Consider the following 21,899-nt stretch of genomic DNA (forward strand, 5'->3'; position numbering starts at 1 on the left):
GAAAAGGATTTATGAGTACACTTCACTGGAGGTAAGTATGATGTGTGTATGTTTATTTTGACTTTTCAGTTCAGGTTTGCTTTAAGCCAGTCTTTCAGTTGTGATCACTGGGATGAGTTTCCCTGTCACTGCCCCTTACAGCATGATGCTGCTGCATAACTAATCTTTTCTCCTAATGTTACCCTCCAACTTCAAGTACACAAACCTGCACCACAACACAAACTGCTATCTATAGCGATTTATGGCCTTAATCTTCATTACTACTCACTGGAGAAATGCCGCCAAGGACCTACTCACCTAATGTACTGAAACATTCCCATGCAGAATAAACCATCAACAACATATTTTACATAGCAAAGCACAGAGCACATGGCCACCCCACCCTCCCTCCCTTGGATAAAGGCATTTCCACTCTGTATATTATTTATAGGAGAAAACTAGATTTTTGTTATGTTTCTATGCACTATTGTTCAAATAAATAGCACAAACATTCATATGACATACATATTGATGGTAATTGTTCACCTTCATCATCTGCCCTGGACCTATTAAAGAAAAGAGGCTTAACTGGCCTTCTGACAGTAGTTATCAGGGCCGGGCCGAGGCATCGGCTGGAGAGGCACCAGCCTCAGGGCGCAGTGTAGGAGGGGGCGCAGAATTCATTTATCTGTCATTCCTAATTCTGTTTGAAGCAGAAATAAATAAGAAAAGGGGATACATGGCAGGGACTGCAAGCCATATAACTAGATATTAAGGTGTTGGGGAGGTTGCGGGCCCTGTGGCCCTCTTAGTCTAATAGCAATCAGTGTGTGACAGCTGGGGTGGGAGGGATGGAGGGGCGCACTTTGGTGTCTCAGCCTTGGGTGCTGGAGGACCTTGTCCCGGCTCTGGTAGTTATACTAGTAGTTTCAGCTGTTGTTAGCTAGAAGCGGGTTGCTATTAATTATACATTTCTAATGGTTCCTATATATGTGTGTCTGATGTGGTATTTGAGACATTCCGGGGGAATCAGCATTGCAGTCAGCACTCTTACATCTGAGCCACTTCTCTCTCCGTCTGTCATTGGGATTAACATTACTTTGTGCATGGTACACATTCTAATGCATCAAAAAAAAGACATAACAGGATCAGCATCACAATGCGTGTCTTCATGCAAAATTAAAAAAGGCCAGAACCTCTGGGAGTAGATCTAACAATAGATATCTCAGCAGCCTGGCATGTAGACCAACAGCTGCCGACAACAGATCTCAAGCATTTCTGAGCTGTCGTAATTTCATACCTCTGCGTTCTGCAAGACGGAATAGCTGGGAACAATGTGTTGCAGATGGAGGCGTCCACAGATAGGTCACAGGGAACAGGTTGACAAAGATGGAATACTCTGCACCTATATGAATTAGCGGTTTCTTCAGGTCGGCAATGTGTGGCTCAGCCAGTAGATGAACATCCCAATAGGATCTTATCTCTTTTTTCTGACCCTTTATATGCAGATTTAAATTGTGCTAATTAATAGAGAGCATACATAGCGTAATACAGTATTGCACATGACATAACCGAACATTATAGGAAAGCAGGAAATTACAGTAGGTACTGTTTGCTATTGCCATAGGCTAAGGTCCCTTTCACACCGGAGCGGTGCAGTGCGTAATCTTTACTGCACCCCACCGCTGGGCAATGAAAGTCTATGAATACAGCCATGGTACGGCGCAATGCGACGGAAGTGATGTTTTCACAGCACCCCCGGCACTAGGACAAAACTACGTTAGCGTGCGTACTTGTTTCACTCTGCGTCGGACTGGAAGTCACGTTACTCTATGGCGATACAGGGATTTTTAAAATGTTGGCGTTGCAACCCACATGCGCAGAAGCGTATTTTAACAATACGCTCCCGTGCATTTCTGCATACTCGAGGCAGGAAGTGATGGCAAGCGCCCGTCACTTCCTGCTTCGTTGGTGGCCAGATGGGAAATACCGCGTACTAAAGGGGTGTTGCCTGAAGGCCTGTTTCTGGCGGTGTGGTGGGCGCGATGCACTGCATCACTGCCGCCAGTTTACAGTGTGAAACCGGTCTCAAGGTGTCACAAAGGCTTCAGGGCCTTCCACACCAAACATTTGTTTCACCCAAATTTGGGGAATCGCATACCCTTAGCCACAAGCTATGCTATAGTACAATAGGAATAATGGCAACTATTGCACACCAGTGGGCTTTAATCCAAATTGAAACGTAAACCGCGCCTCTTCTGCATCTGTTCAGTGTTGGAGCTCGTATGGCGAATGCAATTGTATTTTGTCATTTTTGGTGTGAAAGGGCTCCTAATAAGTGTTTCTCCATTTAACAGAAGAAACCATTACACTTGAAAAGTAAAGTAAATTATATATTGTTTCTTAATATCAATTTGATGGAAAGTCAAAGGTATAAGAATGACTTAAAGGGGAACTGAAGAGAGAGCTATATGGAGGCTATTATGTTTATTTCCTTTTAATCAATACCAGTTGCCTGGCAGCCCTGCTGGTCTATTTCTCTGCAGTAGTAATTGAATAAAACCAGAAACAAGCATGCAGCTAGTCTTGTCAGATCAGACTTTAAAGTCTGAACCACTGAAACACCTGATCTGCTGAATGCTTGTTCAGGGGCTATGGTTAATAGTATTAGAGGCAGAGGATCAGCAGGGCTGCCAGGTAACTGGTATTGCTTAAAAGGAAATAAACAGGACAGCATCCATATACCTCTCTCTTCAGGTACCCTTTAATCAGTAACCACTACTGTGCCTGCAAACATTGGTACAGAGAGACCCACAAAACAGTTGTCAGTGTGATTGCAGTTCAAGGATGAATAAACGCTGTCGCTAATCACTACATCTACACCTTGGTGTACTGACTGTTTACAGTGTTGTAGTTGCCATGTGGTGCCTGGCAAATACCATGGCCAAGCTCCCACAGAAATATGGATTAGCAGAGGGCCACCCAGGAGTCTAACTACAAAACATGGGGCCCCCAGCAAAACTTGAATGGGTACCAGTTAATGTTCACAAACCTTCCCTTGCCTCCCCTTGGTGACTCTCACAACATGGGATCCATCACACAAGGGTCATAAAACAAGTGTGGCCATCAGTATCTTCACACCAATAATGTGTAGCCACAAAAACACCTGATCTGGAATATCAGAAAAAAGGGATGTTAGTAGCTGGGGCACTGCCATACCTCTGCCCCCTTACCGCTGTCGCAGAGGCTGCTCCCCCCTAGTTATGCCCCCCTGGTGCTACCTTACTTCATGTTCTCCTCATCAGACAGTAACCAGAGTAACCAGAAACATCTCAACATAAAGACTGAAAGTCATAGCTTGGTGATGTCTTTCCAGCAAATGTAGCCTGGTTGTGGAAATCAGGTATTCTACAACTTGTTTTTTTTTTTGGGGGGGGGGGGGGGGGGGAAGCTGGGACACTGTAAACTGAAATAAAAACTGAATGTGATAAATTGGAAATCAGTTAAACCATATTTATATTAAGCGGATAATAGAACACAGACAACATATCAAATGTTGAAACTGAGAAGTTTTGTTGCTTTATGATAAATATATCCATTTGTTTTAAAGGACATCCGATGTGAAAATAAGCCGATGAGAAAAACAACTGTATCGATCCTCCTTCTCCTAAAAATTACTTTTTAAGATATCCCACAGTTTTACTTTAGATTTAAATCTAGTTTTTAAGTTTTTACTGGTTTATTGTCTCTGCTCAAAGACACCTTCATTGAAGTATGCTAGAGCTCATATCTATGAATTATTGACCCTTTTAATCTCTTTTCTGCTCCAGGAAGCCATTTACTGACTGGAAATTATTTTATGGCTGTGTTTACTTATCATATAGTCTGACCCAGTCCAACTCAGTCCCAACCCAGATAGAAACTGTCACTTGCATACCAGATGTTTAACTCTTTCAGGCAGAGAAAATAAAAAAAGGAAACGCAGCCTAGTTATTTGTGTGCTTGGCACTGGACATACATGTCTATCTCATCATGTCACGTGGCACCTCGGTTGTCGTTTAAAAAAGAAATAGTGAAACACCTCTTTTCACCCTATCATAAGGTGGCCACTAATGATACAATTTGCTGAATGATTAATTACGAACGATTCTCCGTATGAACGATCATAGATGATCGTTTGGGACCACTAATGGACAAAAATATCCTAACCAATCCGATCAGATTAATGGGATAGAACCGAAATTCAGATCGATTTCATTAACCCCCTTGCCGCTCCAATTCCTGCGGCAAGGGGGCAGCGCAGCACTTTAAAAAAAAAAATTTAAATCATGTAGCGAGCCCAGGGCTCGCTACATGATAGCCGCTGAGCAGCGGCATCCCCCCACCCACTCTGATCGCCTCCGGCGATCAGAGTAAGCAGGAAATCCCGTTCAGAGATTTCGTGCTGGGCTTCCCTGGTCGCCTTGGCGACGGGGTGGGATGACGTCAGAGGGAATCCCGATCCACCCCTCAGCGCTGCCTGGCACTGATTGGCCAGGCTGTGCAAGGGGTCTGGAGGGGGGGGTGGCGCGGCGGGTAACGGTGAATCGGAGGCGAGCGGCAGCGATCGTAATATGCACGCAGCTAGCAAAGTGCTAGCTGCGTGCAATAAAAAAAAATTATGCAAATCGGCCCAGCGGGGCCTGAGAAATCCTCCTGCGCAGGTTAACCCGAGCTAAGCTTGCAACTTGCAGGAGGGGTGTGATTGAGTGGGGAAAAAAACAGACATGCACAATGCAAAGTTTACTGAAATGCTGTGCAGGAAAGTGCTTTTTTGAAGGCACATTTTTGAAGGATTTTATAGACAGTGTTAAATTGACAACATTTTTATGGTCTATCCATATGTCTGGATATTTGGCAGCTCGAGGAAGAGAGTTGGAACACACACCCTGTTAGCAGGCTTTGAGGTCTAAGATAACCTGTGGGGATTGTTATAGTTACTATCAGACATCTTTTCATGACAACATTTTGCTTATTTTTCCATAATATGTGTTGCTGTCTTATAACGTGCCAAAAATGTGCGTTGAAAAAAAGAAGTTTCAAAGTACAAAATTCTCATTGCTATATACAGTATGTATAATAAGGGCAATGGGCCATCTATCACAAGGCTGAACACAAATATACCACTGCTTTTGGGTATATATTTTAAGCATACATAGGGAATAACACGGTTTTCTTATAAAATTGCAATAAAGACACAGCTTTGCAAATCTTTTTCTCATTTAATTACAATTTGCAGCCAGCTAAGCATTTTAAAAATTGACACGAAACATAAATTGCCCTTCCTTGTAACCATGGCAGCAATATTCCATTTGAAGTGCAGATTTCATAAAAATACCCACCTTGTTGCATGAGGAAATATGTACACATAGCAGAAGCCATTGTTAATTATTTGTAACACCTGCAATAATCCATTAACTAGCTGAGACCTCTACAATGTTCCCTACTGCTTTTTAGAATTAGACTCAAAGAGCTATTTGCCAGTGATGTGCCAACATTTTAAAACAGAGCTATAATGTATTTCCTAATTTTAAGACATTGTAACCAAACGAAACTATAAGTACACTTACAGTTGACTTTAAATATTCTGTTTTGCCAGACATGACACTAAAATTAATCTGTAGAGAGAAGTGTTATTCTTCTTTGATGGAAAATCATCTCTTCTTTCATTAAATTTAAATTACAAGAGGAAAATCATAAGGAGAATCTGTGCTGCAGCGCCATCTAGTGTTTGGATGGAGTAGCATCTTAGTAAGTGAAATTTGTAGGTACAGTTGCGTAGCAAGGGCCATAAAGGGAATAATGGGGGTGGTGAAGGGTGGGGTTGTAAGATCTCTAAAAGGACAGTGTACTTCACCCAGTACAAATGCTTATCCATTAAAAAGAACATGTGAACATTATTCAATGGGCTTGATTCACAAAGCGGTGCTAACAGTTAGCACGCTGGTGAAAAGCCCTTTATCACTTCTAAACTCAGTTTAGGTGTGATAAGTTTAGGTGTGATAAGTTTAGGTGTGATAAGTTTAGGCGTGATAAGTGTAGGCGTGATAAGTTTAGGCGTGATAAGTTTAGGTGTGATAAGTTTAGGCGTGATAAGTTTAGGCGTGATAAGTTTAGGTGTGATAAGTTTAGGCATGATAAGTTTAGGTGTGATAAGTTTAGGCGTGATAAGTTTAAGCACCAACTGGGTTAGCACCGCAGTGCACAGCTGATCAAAAGTTTTGCGCTAGCAAAGTCTGGTGCACTTTGCATAGAGTTTAATGGCGCTGCTTTGCGTGCAGGACTTTGTGCGCGATCTAAACTTATCACGCCTAAACTTATAACGCCTAAACTTATCATGCCTAAACTTATCACGCCTAAACTGGCTTTTCACCAGCATGGTGCAATGGTTATCATTCCTAAAGTCTCTAACTGGGTTAGAACCGCTTTGTGAATCGAGACCATTGTGTGCAAATGTTTTTAATTTATCAAACTATATTTTAAATCCATTTTTATCTGGACAATAGAACGAGGTCAGGGTCAGCAATTGTTTAGTCATAAAACCTCTGGCTAGCCTGTGTGTCCGGCTGCCCCTAGAGACTGTGGTGGAGATAAAGCTCCATATCTAGTAAACATTTACTGGCTCTGTGAAGGGTCTGCCTGTGGGAACAATGTGGTACAGTCTTGTTAAGGGCTAGTGGGCAGACAATTGTGTACTCAGAGGTCAGATTGTGAAAGAACATTTGAGGAGAAGGACACAGCTGTGGTCACACACAACTTTAATTTGCGGGAAGTCAAGTATGTGGCTCTGAATTTAGACCTTGGTTCGGAGCCTTGAAGACCGAGGCATGGAAGCAGAACAGAAGATTGTTGTCTGGTGAATAGCAGAGGTGGGCGGAGTGGCGTAAACTGAATTTCAATCGTGTTTCCTCACTCAGTGATTTTGGTCATTTTGCCAAATACAATTTTCGCTCAACCAGCCATTTCTGCTATAGAGCATTGATTAGGCTAGACAATTATCTACATAAACTGGGCAAAGGCAGAAATGGTTTGTAAAAAGCAAGGGATTAGCTTTAGCTCATATGAGCAATATGTGACAGATGCAGTAATACAAACTGAATACTGTGTTATACTTCCCATAAACAGAATATATTAATTAATGTATATATAATATGCATCTTCACATCTTCCGATACGGTTATAGAGTACATTGTATCATTCACGTAACTAACTGCTTCTACCTTAGTCATCATAGTCTAATATCTACACTACAGTCTTGAGCCAATCTGGGAGGAAACCAGTTAATTTATGAGTATTTTTGGGGATTGATGGAAGAAACCAGAATTTCTGCAGGACACGCACACAGACATGGGTAGATCATACTAACTACATGCAGTATCCTGGCTAGGATTTGAACTTGAGACTTGCAAGTAAGGGTTTGATTGCACAGAATTTTGTGTACAGACCACTTTTTTGAGTTCATATTGAAGAAAAATTAAACAAAAAAAGCTTTTGTTCTGTGCATATCGTTGTTGATGCAGTGGAATAAGCTAGAATATGTTTAGGAATGATCCTTTAATTCATAACATTTATTGGCATGCGTCTAACTAAAGGTGGCCGCCACACCCCATACACTTTTTAAAATATCTTTTCAATTCAAGAATTGCAATAAATTTTTCTAACTGATTGTAACATTTAAAAAATCTGACCAATGTACCACACACGTGTGGTCAATTTTTACCCAGTTATGAAAAAAATGATTAAAAACACTGAAAACTGCTGGGAAGTATATATAAAGAAATTGGCAATCTACCACACACCATTCAATGTTCATAAAAATTGATCAGAAGAATCCAGCACTCCCAATAGAATAGACTTTTATCAAATAAAAATGAGAAATCCAATCGGGTTTCTTGCTCCAATAAAAAAAAAGCTTTTAGATTTTTGGGAAAATCCGATTGCTTTTATCAAATTGCTGTAAAATCGGATCATTTTATTGTATCATGTGTTGCCACCTTAAATTCTCTAAATAAGGAATACAGAGGGTTCCATCTTAATTTCCTTATAAACAATGCCAGTTGCCTGGCTTTCATCCCAAGCTTTAGTTGTTTTTTGAGGAAAAATGCACTGAGATTAAGAGATAAGGCTTAATTGACTAACATGAGGAAGAACATTTGCGTGACAACTCCACCAATTGTGAGCAGCGTATTGCTTTTTTACTCACTATAAACTACTCCTTCTCTGATCTGGATATGACATAAACATTTCATATTGCTGCTTATATTACTAAGTGTACTGTGATCTAGGGGGGAAATAGTGCCTTGGACAGAGATGACATTACCTTAGAACAAAGACAGATAGGATAATTATATGGGCAATATCAAGCTATGACAGAAGGTTTTATTATAATTTTTGCCAGACTGTAATTCACTTTAACACTGTTCATTTCTAATCTGTAGACTGTTCAAGTCTACTTTTAAATCTGCACAGGATATATTTGCAAGTGTCTGTCTCCCCCAGTGCCGCATTCTTGGCATTTTCAGGAAGTTTGTTTGGACACAATGAGATTTTTATAATCACTCTCAGAATTCTTGGCAGAGCCACCGCATGTTATTTTACATTAATACAGCAGTATTAAAAACAGAAGCATTTGACATGAATAGTACAAACAGTCAACCATTTCAGTTAGGCAAATCTCCTATCTACGTTCCCCACAAGCTTTCATCAGCGCAAACATTTAGATGAAAAATTTGCACTAACATTTGCTAAGCAAAAAAAAGGCCAGGCGGTGTCCAGACAACTCGTCCTGTCCCAGGCTTCCGTCACTGATACTCGTTTAGCTAAACTCCATTTTACCCTGGGACATGTGTACAAACATACTAGAATATGTAATATGAATCTGCAGCCATCCGAATACACGTGGTGACATTCATACCATCTGTGTGACGGCCTTTTAAGGATGAGTCCATGTTACTGAAGCAGCCCTTTGTACCTATCACCTTCTATTACTCAGCAGCAAGGTGAGAGTTTGTTAAACATATCCACATAGTCAGAGCTGGTCTGATGTAAGGTGGTTAAGTATAACTTGTGAAGATGATTTCATTGTTTATTCCTGGACATGAAAGATGTCATACCTTTAAATATATAGAAGCTATATTTGGAGAATACAAGGAATACATAACCTCCACTGAAACTGAAATACTGGATAGCTGCACAATATGTAACCTTTCTACATGATTACCTTTCCAGCAGTCATTTTATTTTTTCATTTGAAATGAATAAAGGATATTTCTCTCTCAATTGTGCATTTTTGCACACAAATATCTATGAAAAATCTAACATGCAGTTAAAGGTTACATGTATGAATTATACCATTATTTACACAGAACAAGTGCAAGGACACCTCCACAGCCTGACACTCAGGCCCGGTCTGCCAACGATGCCAAGTGAGGCAACTTCCTCAGGTGGCAGAAGTCTGGGGGCAGCACCAGGCAGAAACAGGAAGTGAAGAGAGTGCCTGGCCAACCTATACTGGGGGCAACTGTACCTGGCTAACCTGTACCGGGGGCAACTATACCTAGTTACCAATACTGGGGGCACCTATACCTGGCTATCTACCTATACGGAGGGTGTTTTTTGGGGTGCTCATCGCAGCTATATAACGTGCTGGGTGCTGTGCAATCATTCCAATTCAGGGGGGGGGGGGGGGGAGCATCCTCACAAGTTTGCCTCAGGCAGAAAAAAGTCTAGAACCGGTCCTGCTGTCACTAACCTCCTAACCTGCGCTAAACAGTACCCACAAATTAGCCGCATCCCCATTGGTTTGGCAGCATAGCCATCATCAGGCTGCAGGTGGTGCTGGTACAGTTATCCTTTCAAGGGTATTTGAGATGACATGTAAAATTATTAGATAGACAGGTGTGTGTACAGCGCTAAGTATACAAAATAACTATGCTGTGTTCCTTTTCTTCTTTTTCTGCCTGAATAAGCTAAACACCAAGTGACAGTTACTATCCAGTCAGGACCAGTCAGACAATGGGGTCAGGCCTGGATTTACATCACAGGAGCCTATATAGGCACAGATGTCCAGGCACCTTAGACTCCACCTTCCATGGACCTACAAGCCCCTGCATCACCACAAGTGTGCTGGCTGGCCCAGCTTTCACGTCTACCTTACTTCTCTTGCCGGGTGTAGGTAGCTACAAGTTCCCCTTTGTAGTAGGTAGACAGAGGTATCCTCAGTATAAAGTAGTTAGAGGTGCCCCTGACTGGAGGTAGATCTCAAAATGCTGAGAGCTGGGTGAGTAACCTCTTATTTACGTACAGTTCGGGACTCTACATAGGGAAGGAGGGAGAGAGGCACTAGTGGAGGGAAGTGAGCCGCCTTTCCATCATTAGGTGCCTTTAGGCTCGTGCCTACAGTGCCCTATGCTAAATCTTGCCCTGCATGGGGTTATACTCACTGATAAGGAATTACAGCCATAAAACATTTTATGGCAGAAAACAACTTTCTGAGTGCTGGTAATAGATTAAAAAAGGTCATTGGTTCATATATGTTATCTTCTGGGACAGATTGTATCAGTCATATGAGACAATACAACATTAAACCTTTTTTTAGCTGATACACAGAAAATAAAACTGTGAGATTCCAAAAAAAGGCATTTATTTCACCTCAGGTTTTCGTTGACCCAAATTGGATCTCCCTGCGTTAAGACAACATTACGTTGATTTAATTTTGTTGTAAGTGATTGGTTGTAGTTGTCAAAGCAAAAATAAAGATTGGGTGAAGTTAGAAACCCTGCATGGCAAAGCTACAGGGATTCAGGTGTGTACTTGCATCTCGGAAGGCGCACGCTGATATACTGGAACCTGGTCCTTAAGGACAGTCAATAAACAGTTTGCTCACCTAGGACTTTATTCACAAAAGGGTGCTAACTTAGTTAGCATGCCTAAAAACCCATTAGCACGCCTAAAGCCATTTAGGATGCGCAAAGGCAAAATTTAGCGCTGCGTGTTGCACGCGAAACGTCGCACCGAGTGCGAGCCAAACTTTGCACCAGGTGCGCCTAAACCGTTGCACGGTGCGCCGTTTCGGGCGCACCCGGTGCAACGGTTTAGTCGCACCCGGTGCGACGTTTCGCACACACCGCACAGTGCTAAACTTTGCATACGATCAATAAAAGCTTTGGGCGTGCTAACTGCTTAGCACCCTAGTTAGTACGCCCAAAGTTTTGAGCATGCTAACTGAGTTAGCACCCTTTTGTGAATCGAGCCCCTTGATCCCAGACTTTATCCCGGGGTTAAATTACATTTTTTGGGAGCAATAGACAGGGACAATGGAACCTGCTGTGAACTTATTCATAAAACCTGTAAATTAACTATCAGCCATATTTGCATAGTAGACTTTTTTGAAAGTTAGATCTTATATCCACGGAGGTGCCCATACATCTAGCAATATATGGGCATATTGACTAAGAGCCAGATCTCTCTTTGATCATATTTGTTCAGAGAGAATTCTGATGGCAGCCCATACACCGCAGGCCAATTCCCGATCGATTCCCGTCACACACGCCACTGCTATACGCAGCAGCCACGTGGGACACGTATAGGGATGCAGGAGCAGCTGGAGACTTACGGCAGCTGAAACGTGAGATTTTAATGCACGGGGGGGCACATTAGCATTTGAGGGGACAGCGGCTGTGGGTTCCATCGTATTTGTCACTTGTCCCCATCTGGGGCCATTGTGTGTACTGAGCTCACCAGGCAGACATACAATGACATTGTTATATAAAGAGCTGTAGATGAATCCCATGAAGCATCTTCTGGGGTTATCTGAGGCCTGGAAACATGACTCTAGAATGATCTCTATCTTCATCTAGAAAGGCACCATTAGGACCTCCATGCAGGAAATAAATTATGAAGTATTCACAAGGTGGTAAATAACACTAGACCAGTTACATAGAATAATAATTACCAGGTCATGAAAGTTGAAAAAAAAAAAAAACAACTGTTGTGAGAGTAGGGAACAGATGAAAAGTTAAATAGCTGAAGATTTGTGAGTATGGGAGCTGAATAATCATTATCATTTACATGAGGTACTCAAAACCTTTCCAGGAACATTCTATTAATGATTAGGACTATAAATACAATTGTTTAACTCATCAGATTATTTTCACTCCAGGTTTGCTTTAAACCCAAATACTAGTGAAACTAACCCACCAAAGCTAAGTCCTGGTAATACATTTGACCACAAATCCACATGGTGCTGTAGCGGATAGCAGTCTCACTTTGTGGAAGATCTTCTGGCTCCCAAAGCTCCCCACATGAATGTCTGCATCATGACGTCAAGAGGGGCGAACCAGAGATCGACAAGAGGAACTCACCTACCGCTCCGTTGTTCCAGGAGAGTAGGGGGTCCCTCCCCACTCAGAGCTCTGCCAAGTTGTCTCCTGAACTCTGGTAAGCAGCGAACCACCACGGTTCATCTGAGAAATAAAACTGGTCACTTATTTTAAATAATTACTAAGTAAAAAAAAAAAAAACCTGTGAGACGTTATGAGCAAACACTGACTATTGTAGCACATTGGGTATGCACATACTTTACTGTTAAACAGAGCTAAAATAAGTAATGCGAGTGCATGACACTGTTGATTAGAAGTTATTTTTAGCGCACTTAAGTTTAAGAACACTAACACTTGCTTTCTGATATTTAATGGTAGCATGCAGGATTAAAGGATCTTTCCTCCGAAATAATGAAAAACCAGACCACCCCATAAGGGAATAGGCTTCCTTGTTTTGGAAACCTCTCCAAACAAACTTTGGAAGTAAATTTTGTGTGCTTAAGTAAAAATGTCCCCCTGTATACAGAGATGAGTAGAAGAAAAGTGGGCATGTAGTAAGAAATTTCAACTCTGACATATTAAAATGCTACTTTAGTTAGGAATTGTAAAAATTCCTGGTCTGTGGTAAACCAGACCTCACAGGCAGCGCGTTTCTTGTTTTTCAGAAGATATTTATAATAGTGGATGTCTTCCAACATCAGGGCATTGTGCATACCTCATAATTGTAGCCTGACTTAGACTCATACATTGACAAGTACCACGTCTTCTATGCTGGTGTCAGATGAACTCTCATAGCATGCCTGGCATATATATATGGCAAACATGGATGTGTGAAAATATGGTTGCAATGGGGTTCAGGTGGATTTTAAAAATATATAGTGAGAATATGAGACCCCTGGCCAACCTGGTCCTGGTTGAATATGTGCATTGCAGGTGGTGTGTCTTTCATTGTTTTCTATTTGTCATTGGTGCTTTTTATTTTAGCTATTTTTATATTTCTTAGGAGAGCATGTGTGGTGGCGCATCAGCCTCAGAATATGTCTTTTATGCTACCTTTTATTCTTGTTGACTTATAGTAGTTATTTCTCCCCTTATACTAGTATTCTTGTACTCTGCAGTTAAGCTGGAATAGGTTAACTGAGCATCACCTGTGGTAAATACAGTATGCCTACCAATAAAGGTCAAGTTTGAAAAAATATTCCCAATTAACTACCTGTCAGTTCTAATTGGTATGCGATAATTTTAGTTTCCACTGAAAGATACCATGGGGATTTACAAAGCTATTCTATTAATATTTCACCTTACTTATTTGACACCTCAAGTACAGGAGAGGTCAATCAAGAGTTAAAACGGATAAAGAGAAAGATTTGTGAGTTAATAAGTAAGGTGTGATAACTCATGACAAAAGTTTAGAGAATTGACTTCCATGTGTGCCAACAGGTGTGATGAATTTCAGTCAGATTTTGGTTAACCTTAAGTAGGCAATTAAGTGCTTTAGTTGCTATTCCCTTATCTGCACTCAAATCAGATCTTGGCCTGTTTTCCTTCATTTCAAATAAAATTCAGCATTAAATTATGTTCAACCCGCCTTTACTAGCTAGTGTCCAATGGCTTTGATGACCTACAAGTAACCCTGTTCTCGACAGTGATGGAATTGTTAGAAAGTATGTTACACAATTAAAACCAAGATGGCAACAACATTTTTTGCAACTGTTGTGGAAAAAGTCTGGACTTGATTTAATAAGATTTTTCCAAGCTGTGAAACATTGGAGAACGTGGCTCATCCAGGAAACCTGATATGGATTCATTAGAAATTGTTTGCTATCAGGTGGCAACACCTTGGAATGCTTGATTGGGTTAAATCAGGCACAGAAAAGTTTGCAATGGCAATCCTCTTTGTGAACATTTGAAATGGTCTGAACCACCAAAGTACAGGTGGAGTATAATCAATACAAAGTTCTAGTGACCAGCACACTGTAATTTGCTTCAAAAATAAATCACTGAAACTATCTATGGGTTACATCAGGGAATAAGGGGGGTTGTTGAAATGTTGTTGAATTAGCAGATGTGTTACTGCAGCCATGTTCATGCCCTTGCAGTGAAAACATTTTGAAAAAACCCTCAACTTCGGAGTCATGTTATCCCACCATCTGGGCATACTACCATGTTCCCAAATGCCACCTTTGTTCTGCATGGCACTGTGCCAGTTCTTTCTCACACATGATCCCCTATCATCCCCAAATAGTCTCGATCTCCCGTCCCCCCTGCTTTGATAATATAGAATTGGAAAATTGTATCTGAAGAATTGATGTATGTTGTGATGTTCTGTGTGTGTATATATATCAATATATACCTATCATAGACTAAAAATACATTTTTCTACTATTCTTTTTTCCTTAGCTTTGATTGGAGCTTGTGGTGGGAATTACACCAAGGACGCTGCGGTTATTTACTCTCCAGATTTCCCGGACTCTTATGGATCGGGCAAAGCTTGCTACTGGACAATTCAAGTGGTTGGAGCCTCTACAATCAGTTTTAACTTCACCTTCTTTGACATTAAAGACTCTAGAGATATGGTGGAGCTGCTGGATGGTTACACAAAGCAAGTCTTGGTGCGCTTCGATGGGAGAAACCATCCGACACGCAATTTCAACATTTCATCAGACTTTGTCATCTTGTATTTCTTCTCTGATCGTGTCAATCAGGCCCAGGGATTTGCACTTGTCTACCAAGGTGAGACCAACAGTAACATGTTGTTTTTATTAGCCCATGTATGCAGTTACCTGGATATTCACATTAGCCTCATATGGACACATCTACCACACTTTCTCCTCCAGTAACCAGGGCTGGTAACTAGCGAGACCACTGACACCTTACCACCATAAAGCAGTATTATGTGCCGGACAGGTGAGTTTGCTCCGCTTCAAGTACTCTGCAGGGGCCCTGGGGAATTGCCCTATTACTTGGGGTAAGACCTGCTAGGAAGGTCAGCTGGCTCTGGGGCCCTGGGGAATTGCCCTATTACTTGGGGTAAGACCTGCTAGGAAGGTCAGCTGGCTCTGGGGCCCTGGAGAATTGCCCTATTACTTGGGGTAAGACCTGTTAGGAAGGTCAGCTGGCTCTGGGGCCCTGGGGAATTGCCCTATTACTTGGGGTAAGACCTGTTAGGAAGGTCAGCTGGCTCTGGGGCCCTGGAGAATTGCCCTATTACTTGGGGTAAGACCTGTTAGGAAGGTCAGCTGGCTCTGGGGCCCTGGGGAATTGCCCTATTACTTGGGGTAAGACCTGTTAGGAAGGTCAGCTGGCTCTGGGGCCCTGGGGAATTGCCCTATTACTTGGGGTAAGACCTGCTAGGAAGGTCAGCTGGCTCAGGGGCCCTGGGGAATTGCCCTATTACTTGGGGTAAGACCTGCTAGGAAGGTCAGCTGGCTCTGGGGCCCTGGGGAATTGCCCTATTACTTGGGGTAAGACCTGTTAGGAAGGTCAGCTGGCTCTGGGGCCCTGGGGAATTGCCCTATTACTTGGGGTAAGACCTGCTAGGAAGGTCAGCTGGCTCAGGGGCCCTGGGGAATTGCCCTATTACTTGGGGTAAGACCTGCTAGGAAGGTCAGCTGGCTCTGGGGCCCTGGGGAATTGCCATATTACTTGGGGTAAGACCTGCTAGGAAGGTCAGCTGGCTCTGGGGCCCTGGGGAATTGCCGTATTACTTGGGGTAAGACCTGCTAGGAAGGTCAGCTGGCTCTGGGGCCCCGGGCAATTTCCATTCGTGCCCGTGTAAAAGTGCCGGCCGTGCCAATATTATATATATTCGGAGCAGTTACAGAAAATAATGTGAGAAAAAGAGAAGACAGTGGAAAGTGGTTGCAGTACCGGAGAGTTACGTTGTCACTATTTTATAAATGTCATAATGGGAATAATATAATGTAGTAATAAGCACATGTTACTGCATTGCCATTTCTTAATGCATCTAATTCTGAGTTATAAGTAAGCTTATAGCACAGAGACAACTGGGGCATAAGGAGGTATGAGTATTCCTGAGGTCTAAAGAGGAAAGAAGCTGTTTCCCTCTTCTAAAGCTGCTGAATAGTGTACTGGTTAAGGGTTCTGCCTCTGACACAGGAGACAGAGATTTGAATCTCGACTCCTATTCAGTAAGCCAGCACCTATTCCGTAAGGAGTCCTTCGTCAAGACTCCCTAACACTGCTACTGCTTATAGTGCGCGCTCTAGTGGCTGCAGCTTTGGGGCTTTGAGTTTGCCAGGAGAAAAACACATATAAATGTTCTGTGTCTTCTATCTTCTAACTGCTCATTAGACAGCACAACCGCATCATCAGATTTGAGATACATTAGCATGAGATGTAGCAGGAAAGCTGCACAGCTGAAATGTGAAATAATGGTGTCACTGCCAGGGAGTGGCATAACATTTTTGTATCAGGGGCGTAGCAATAGGGGGTGCAGCGGTAGCGACCGCATCGGGGCCCTTGGGCCAGAGGGGCCCCGAAGGGCCCTCCCTCAACTACAGTATTAGCTCTCTATTGGTCCTGTGCTCATAATAATAACTTCTATATATACATTGAGTAGTGGTAAACGTTAACAAGCTCTTCTCCATCCCCTTCTTGCACCTCTGACACTGTAGTTGCCATTGGCAGGTTTTGGTGCGCCGTATCAATTGTTATGTATAGAGTGCCTGGGGGGCCCCATTGTAAAACTTGCATCGGGGCCCACAGCTCTTTAGCTACGCCACTGCTTTGTATATAGATCTTTGCCTGGAGTTTCACTACAATTATACAGCAGCTACACAGCAAAAATGTAATGTGTGCAGCACGTATAGCACAAGGCACTGCTCATGATGAATAGGCCAATGAAACACACACAGTTTATCATGTATGTTTTAACAGCTGTTCAAACTTAGACTATACAGAATTACACAGATGTAAAACGGATCTTTCACTACTGCAGGAATGTGTTTGTGAGCTGCAAAGTCTTCTGTTGTGGGAAGATTTCTATAGCATCCAAGGTGTAAAATTTCCCTTTCTATAAAATGGTTGAAAGGTCAATTATCTTCCAATGTGCCTCTCTTTACCTATAAAACAGAAGAAACAGGCAGCTGCAGAGCCCTTTATTGTTTGCTGTTATTGTAAGAATACTATACAAAGATCCTGGACTGAAAAGAACAGCAACATTCCAGGTAGCCAGTCAAGCATGGCTAGCGTTCTTTTAAGTCCCACCTGTTGTCCCCTACATGGGCTGGATGGCAGTGTTTTCCTGTGCCAATAACAGAAAATGTATCCCTACTTGTTCCCAACCAGCTTGGTAGGAGAACCCTCTATGCCACTTGTCTGTTCCGTCAAGACTTTTAATGTAATGGGCATCTGATAGCCGGCCTGCCAGATTGTATACGCATTTATATTAACCTTTTATGTCACTTAAATAGGAACAAAAATAAATCAATACATTGCAAAGTGAGAAGTAAAAAAATAGAAAAAGGGATCAAGAAATGTTTGATATTTGCCATGTCATTTGTTCATATAGTTTGATCCACAATCAGCTTGCCTACTGGCAGTCATGAAAAAAAGCACCATCAAACAGAAAGCACCAACTGCCATTATTTATAACCTCACCCTCTAACAATGCCATAGGCTAAAAGGTTGTTTTTTATAGATACAGCTTAAATATGCACAGTACAATATACCTATTGCTTGGCAGTTGGAAACAGCTGTTATTTCCCACAATGCGTGACATCACACTGTGGGAGGGGTTTCACCACAATATCAATAACACCCCCTCCCCCCCTCCCCCGATGATCTATTCAAGAACAGGTATAGATTACTCATGGGTAGGAGTATCAGCTACTGGTTGGGATGAAGTTCAATCCTTGGTTACCATTCCTCTTTAATGATTATAGAGTCATTTATATATACAGTGGGCAGTGTCCCAGTCACTACATGTATCATATTGCAGATGGTTAAAGGACTATGATAAATTAAAGCGTTCCCCTATTTACACCAGCCAGTGCACTTCTTTTGGAACCTATATAAAGGTAAATCCAAATGATTGTTTAAAGTGTACCAAAGACAATAAAATAAAAAAATGTATACATACCTGGGGCTTTCTCCAGCCGCATTCACATGGACCGCTCCCACGCCGTCAGCCTCAGCTTTCTCCAGCTCCGCTTCAGAAGCAAATCAAGTGTAATAACAGTGTGGTTCCATACATTGCTTACATGTCCGGTGGCGGCAGGGTTATCGGTGAAGGAGGCAAGTTGTAGGCACTAGGTGGTGGAACAATGGCTGTTTCACGTCGATATCACACTTGGTCACGCTGTGTACCACTTTTTAGTTGATCCTAAATTAGGGAACGTTGGCTCACGCCAATTTTTCTAGTCCAGATTTATACCCTTAATCGATGGGTTGCTTAGTTATATATTAAATAATGTTAAAATATTTTTGAAATATAACTATTAATGTTTCATTTGTGGGAATTTGCTCCCTATTTTTATGCATCCCCCATGGGGCACTATCTGGACAGGCGCGACCCACTTGTTCTTTGTTATATATGGGATAATAATATTGATGGGTTCCAAACTGTAGCCTTGAAGCTAGATGCCATTTATTTTAGGATTGATGTGGCATTTTGTGGAATAATGTCTTCCATGTAATTGTATGTTTGTTGACACTATGACTTTAATTACATTGTTTTCTGATTGCCCTGTTTAGATGGGACACCTTGCATTGCGTATTGACGTTGGCCTTTTTCCCCCGCAGTGGGTGGGTATTGCGCAGCATTTTCGCGTTGCACTAGATCTAATATGATTGGCTCCGCTGGTGCCCCACATTGTGGGGAATGACGGGATGCTAAATTTCGCTATCAAGATACACTTGTTGCCATCGCCACTGAGGGCAGTCTATGATTTCCGCCCTCAGCACACGCAGTGTGGCGTCCTCGTCTCCAGGACAACCAATCTTAGCTCCACAGGAAGTGATGCTTAAGGAAGAGGCAGAGTTTCACTCCGATATACTCTGGGAGACTCTCTTCCTATCTTTAGTGGTACGCAGCATGACCAAGCATCATACCGACTCAAAACGGCCGTCGCTCCACCACCTAGTGCCTACCACCCACCTCCTTCACCGATGACCCTGCCACTGCCGATCATGTAAGCAATGTATGGAACCACACTGTTAGTACACTTGATTTGCTTCTGAGTGTTTGATGCTGCTATGAATATTGACTGTCATATCACTCCAACAAATTTGTGGGACGGAAGGTGCATGCTTGCCCTGCCTTTTTTCTTCCAAGCAAGATTATACTAGTTGTTTCTTCTCATTTTTGCGGAGCACACGTCCAAATGTCTGTCAAATCCAGCAGTGTACAGTGTTGCATGGTCACAGAATGTATTGTGTGTGTACCTGTGTGACCCTCTCAGCTCAAGCGGCGGATCGCTGAAAACCAGTCTTATCACCCGAACGATAGTCTGTACACACGCCGGATTTGACGTGCGAACGACGGAAGGACGGAACGTTCAAACGACGGGTCGTTTGCAAAAATCCGACGTGTGTATGGGCCTTAAGCCTCACAGGAAGTGCCACACACCACTGTTTTTCTATTGTTTTTGTCCCGTAACTTCAGCCAGTCGCAGTCAGTCGGATGGAAGAGAAGTGCGCCCTCTACGTATCTCTTTGGCGGCTGCCGGAGAGATACGTAGAGATTTTGCCACGGGTCATGGCAAAATCGTGGTGGGGGAAATAGCAAGGAAACCACTTCTGTTTCTTAGTGGAAAAAAGGTCCTCAGGTACAACAACTTTCCAGAGGTGGAAAAGCATAATAAAGCTATCTTTCAAGGAAGATTATAAATGATTATAAAAGTGTTTATAAGATAATTGCAATACCTCATATATCTTGGGGAATACTTTTATGTAATGCTTTGTGGAATTCTTCTTTACATAGTTTCTTTCTGGCAGAACCCAACTATTCTGTTGTCTTTACAGTTAAGTTTGTTATCTTTGGAACTGTTTATCAAGCAATTAGCTTCGCTCCTTGTGAGATTTCCAGCAGTCTATGAGCATTTCATAGCTTAGATTTCACTATGTATTTTCTCTCCTCACTGCTCTACCTCGTCTGTCTTTGTGCAGTATTCAAGGAAAAAACTGTGGAAAAGCCTCAATTATCCAACCAGACACAGACAGAGCTGATAACGCAAACAGCCAACCTCAGTATCAATGCAGCGCGGTCTTCAAAGATTCTCTATGTCATAACAACCAGTCCAAGCCGGCCAACTGGGCAAGTGCCAGGTAAGATATTGCCAACCATCTGATTTCCTTCATTACTCCTAGAATAGCAAGAGCTGTGTTATGAGTTATCAGCTGCAGAGCAGTCTGTCTGTTCTATACTGCCTGTGTGTAAACTGTATGGCTGTACAAAGAAAGCGTTTGATGTGCTGACATTGTCTCTTGCCAACAACACTAAAGCACGTAACATTAGTATGCAGCTGGATTACATTGCCAGTAAACTGAAATCATAAATAGTCTATCAGAAACACTGTATTGAAGAGGATTTTTAGTTAAAATGGGAATCTCTGATTATCTTTTGGTCCCTTCCTGTAGTCACCCAAAGGACTCCCACCCCCTTCCATGCGCCACATAGAGAGATTGAGGGACTTTTGCAGTTTGCACTTACCATGCCACCTGCTGGTAAAATATGTTACTGCTGCCTGATACCATATACTATACTTTGTATAAGATACAGTATAAAATAGTATTTGTTGAACAGTACCATGAATGGTAACAGATTACTTGTCATGGAACATGGTGCTTAGTTCACAGACTAGAATCATAGGCAGCCATGAAGAGCATAAAATACGTGACAAATATTTGCCATTCTGTTCCTTATATGGAAGTCACCAAGTCTCAATTGCAAAGTCTAAGTGTGAAATCGTTGGACTTTAGGTGGCACAGAGGCTGAGTATTTAGCAAATTCGCAATTCAGCACTAGAGCTCAGATTTAACTTTAAAGGATACCCGAGATGACGTGTGACGTGATGAGATAGATATGTGTATGTACAGTGCCTAGCACACAAATAACTATGCTGTGTTCCTTTTTTTTCTTTCTCTGCCTGAAAGAGTTAAATATCAGGTATGTAAGTGGCTGACTCAGTCCTGACAGGAAATGACTACAGTGTGACCCTCACTGATAAGAAATTCCAACTATGAAACACTTTCCTAGCAGAAAATGGCTTTTGAGAATGGGGAAGATATAAAAAGGGTCAATAGTTCTTAGATTTTTAGCTCTGGCATACTTCAATGAATGTGTCAGTGAGGAAAAACAATAAAAAACTGTAAAAACGTAAGATTTAAATATAAAATGAAACTGTGGAATATCTTAAAAAGTAATTTTTAGGAGAAGGAGGAGAGATACAATTGTTTATTTCAATAGTTTATTTTCACCTCGGGTGTCCTTTAAGCCAGAGCATTATTTGCCTGTCTGCCTGGCGTTTGTGAGGTCTTTGTCCAGGGACTTTCTCCAGATGCCAGCTTCACCAGTTAATACCATGTTTTATTTCCTTT

The 21,899-nt window shown here is 42.1% G+C and overlaps 1 protein-coding gene across 2 annotated transcripts in view; it reads left to right on the plus strand.

The window, feature by feature from the left end:
* KREMEN1 (kringle containing transmembrane protein 1) overlaps positions 1–21,899 on the plus strand; it is a 202,421-nt gene that overhangs the window by 169,780 nt on the left and 10,742 nt on the right. For both annotated transcript variants that reach the window (XM_068271634.1, XM_068271635.1), the window contains exons 6-7: positions 14,739–15,071; positions 20,469–20,627. In XM_068271634.1, the coding sequence (XP_068127735.1) occupies positions 14,739–15,071; positions 20,469–20,627 (492 nt within the window). The remainder of the gene's footprint in view (positions 1–14,738; positions 15,072–20,468; positions 20,628–21,899) is intronic.

The sequence above is a fragment of the Hyperolius riggenbachi genome, chromosome 1 (genome assembly GCF_040937935.1).
Source record: "Hyperolius riggenbachi isolate aHypRig1 chromosome 1, aHypRig1.pri, whole genome shotgun sequence".
Classification (NCBI taxonomy): Eukaryota; Metazoa; Chordata; class Amphibia; order Anura; family Hyperoliidae; genus Hyperolius; species Hyperolius riggenbachi.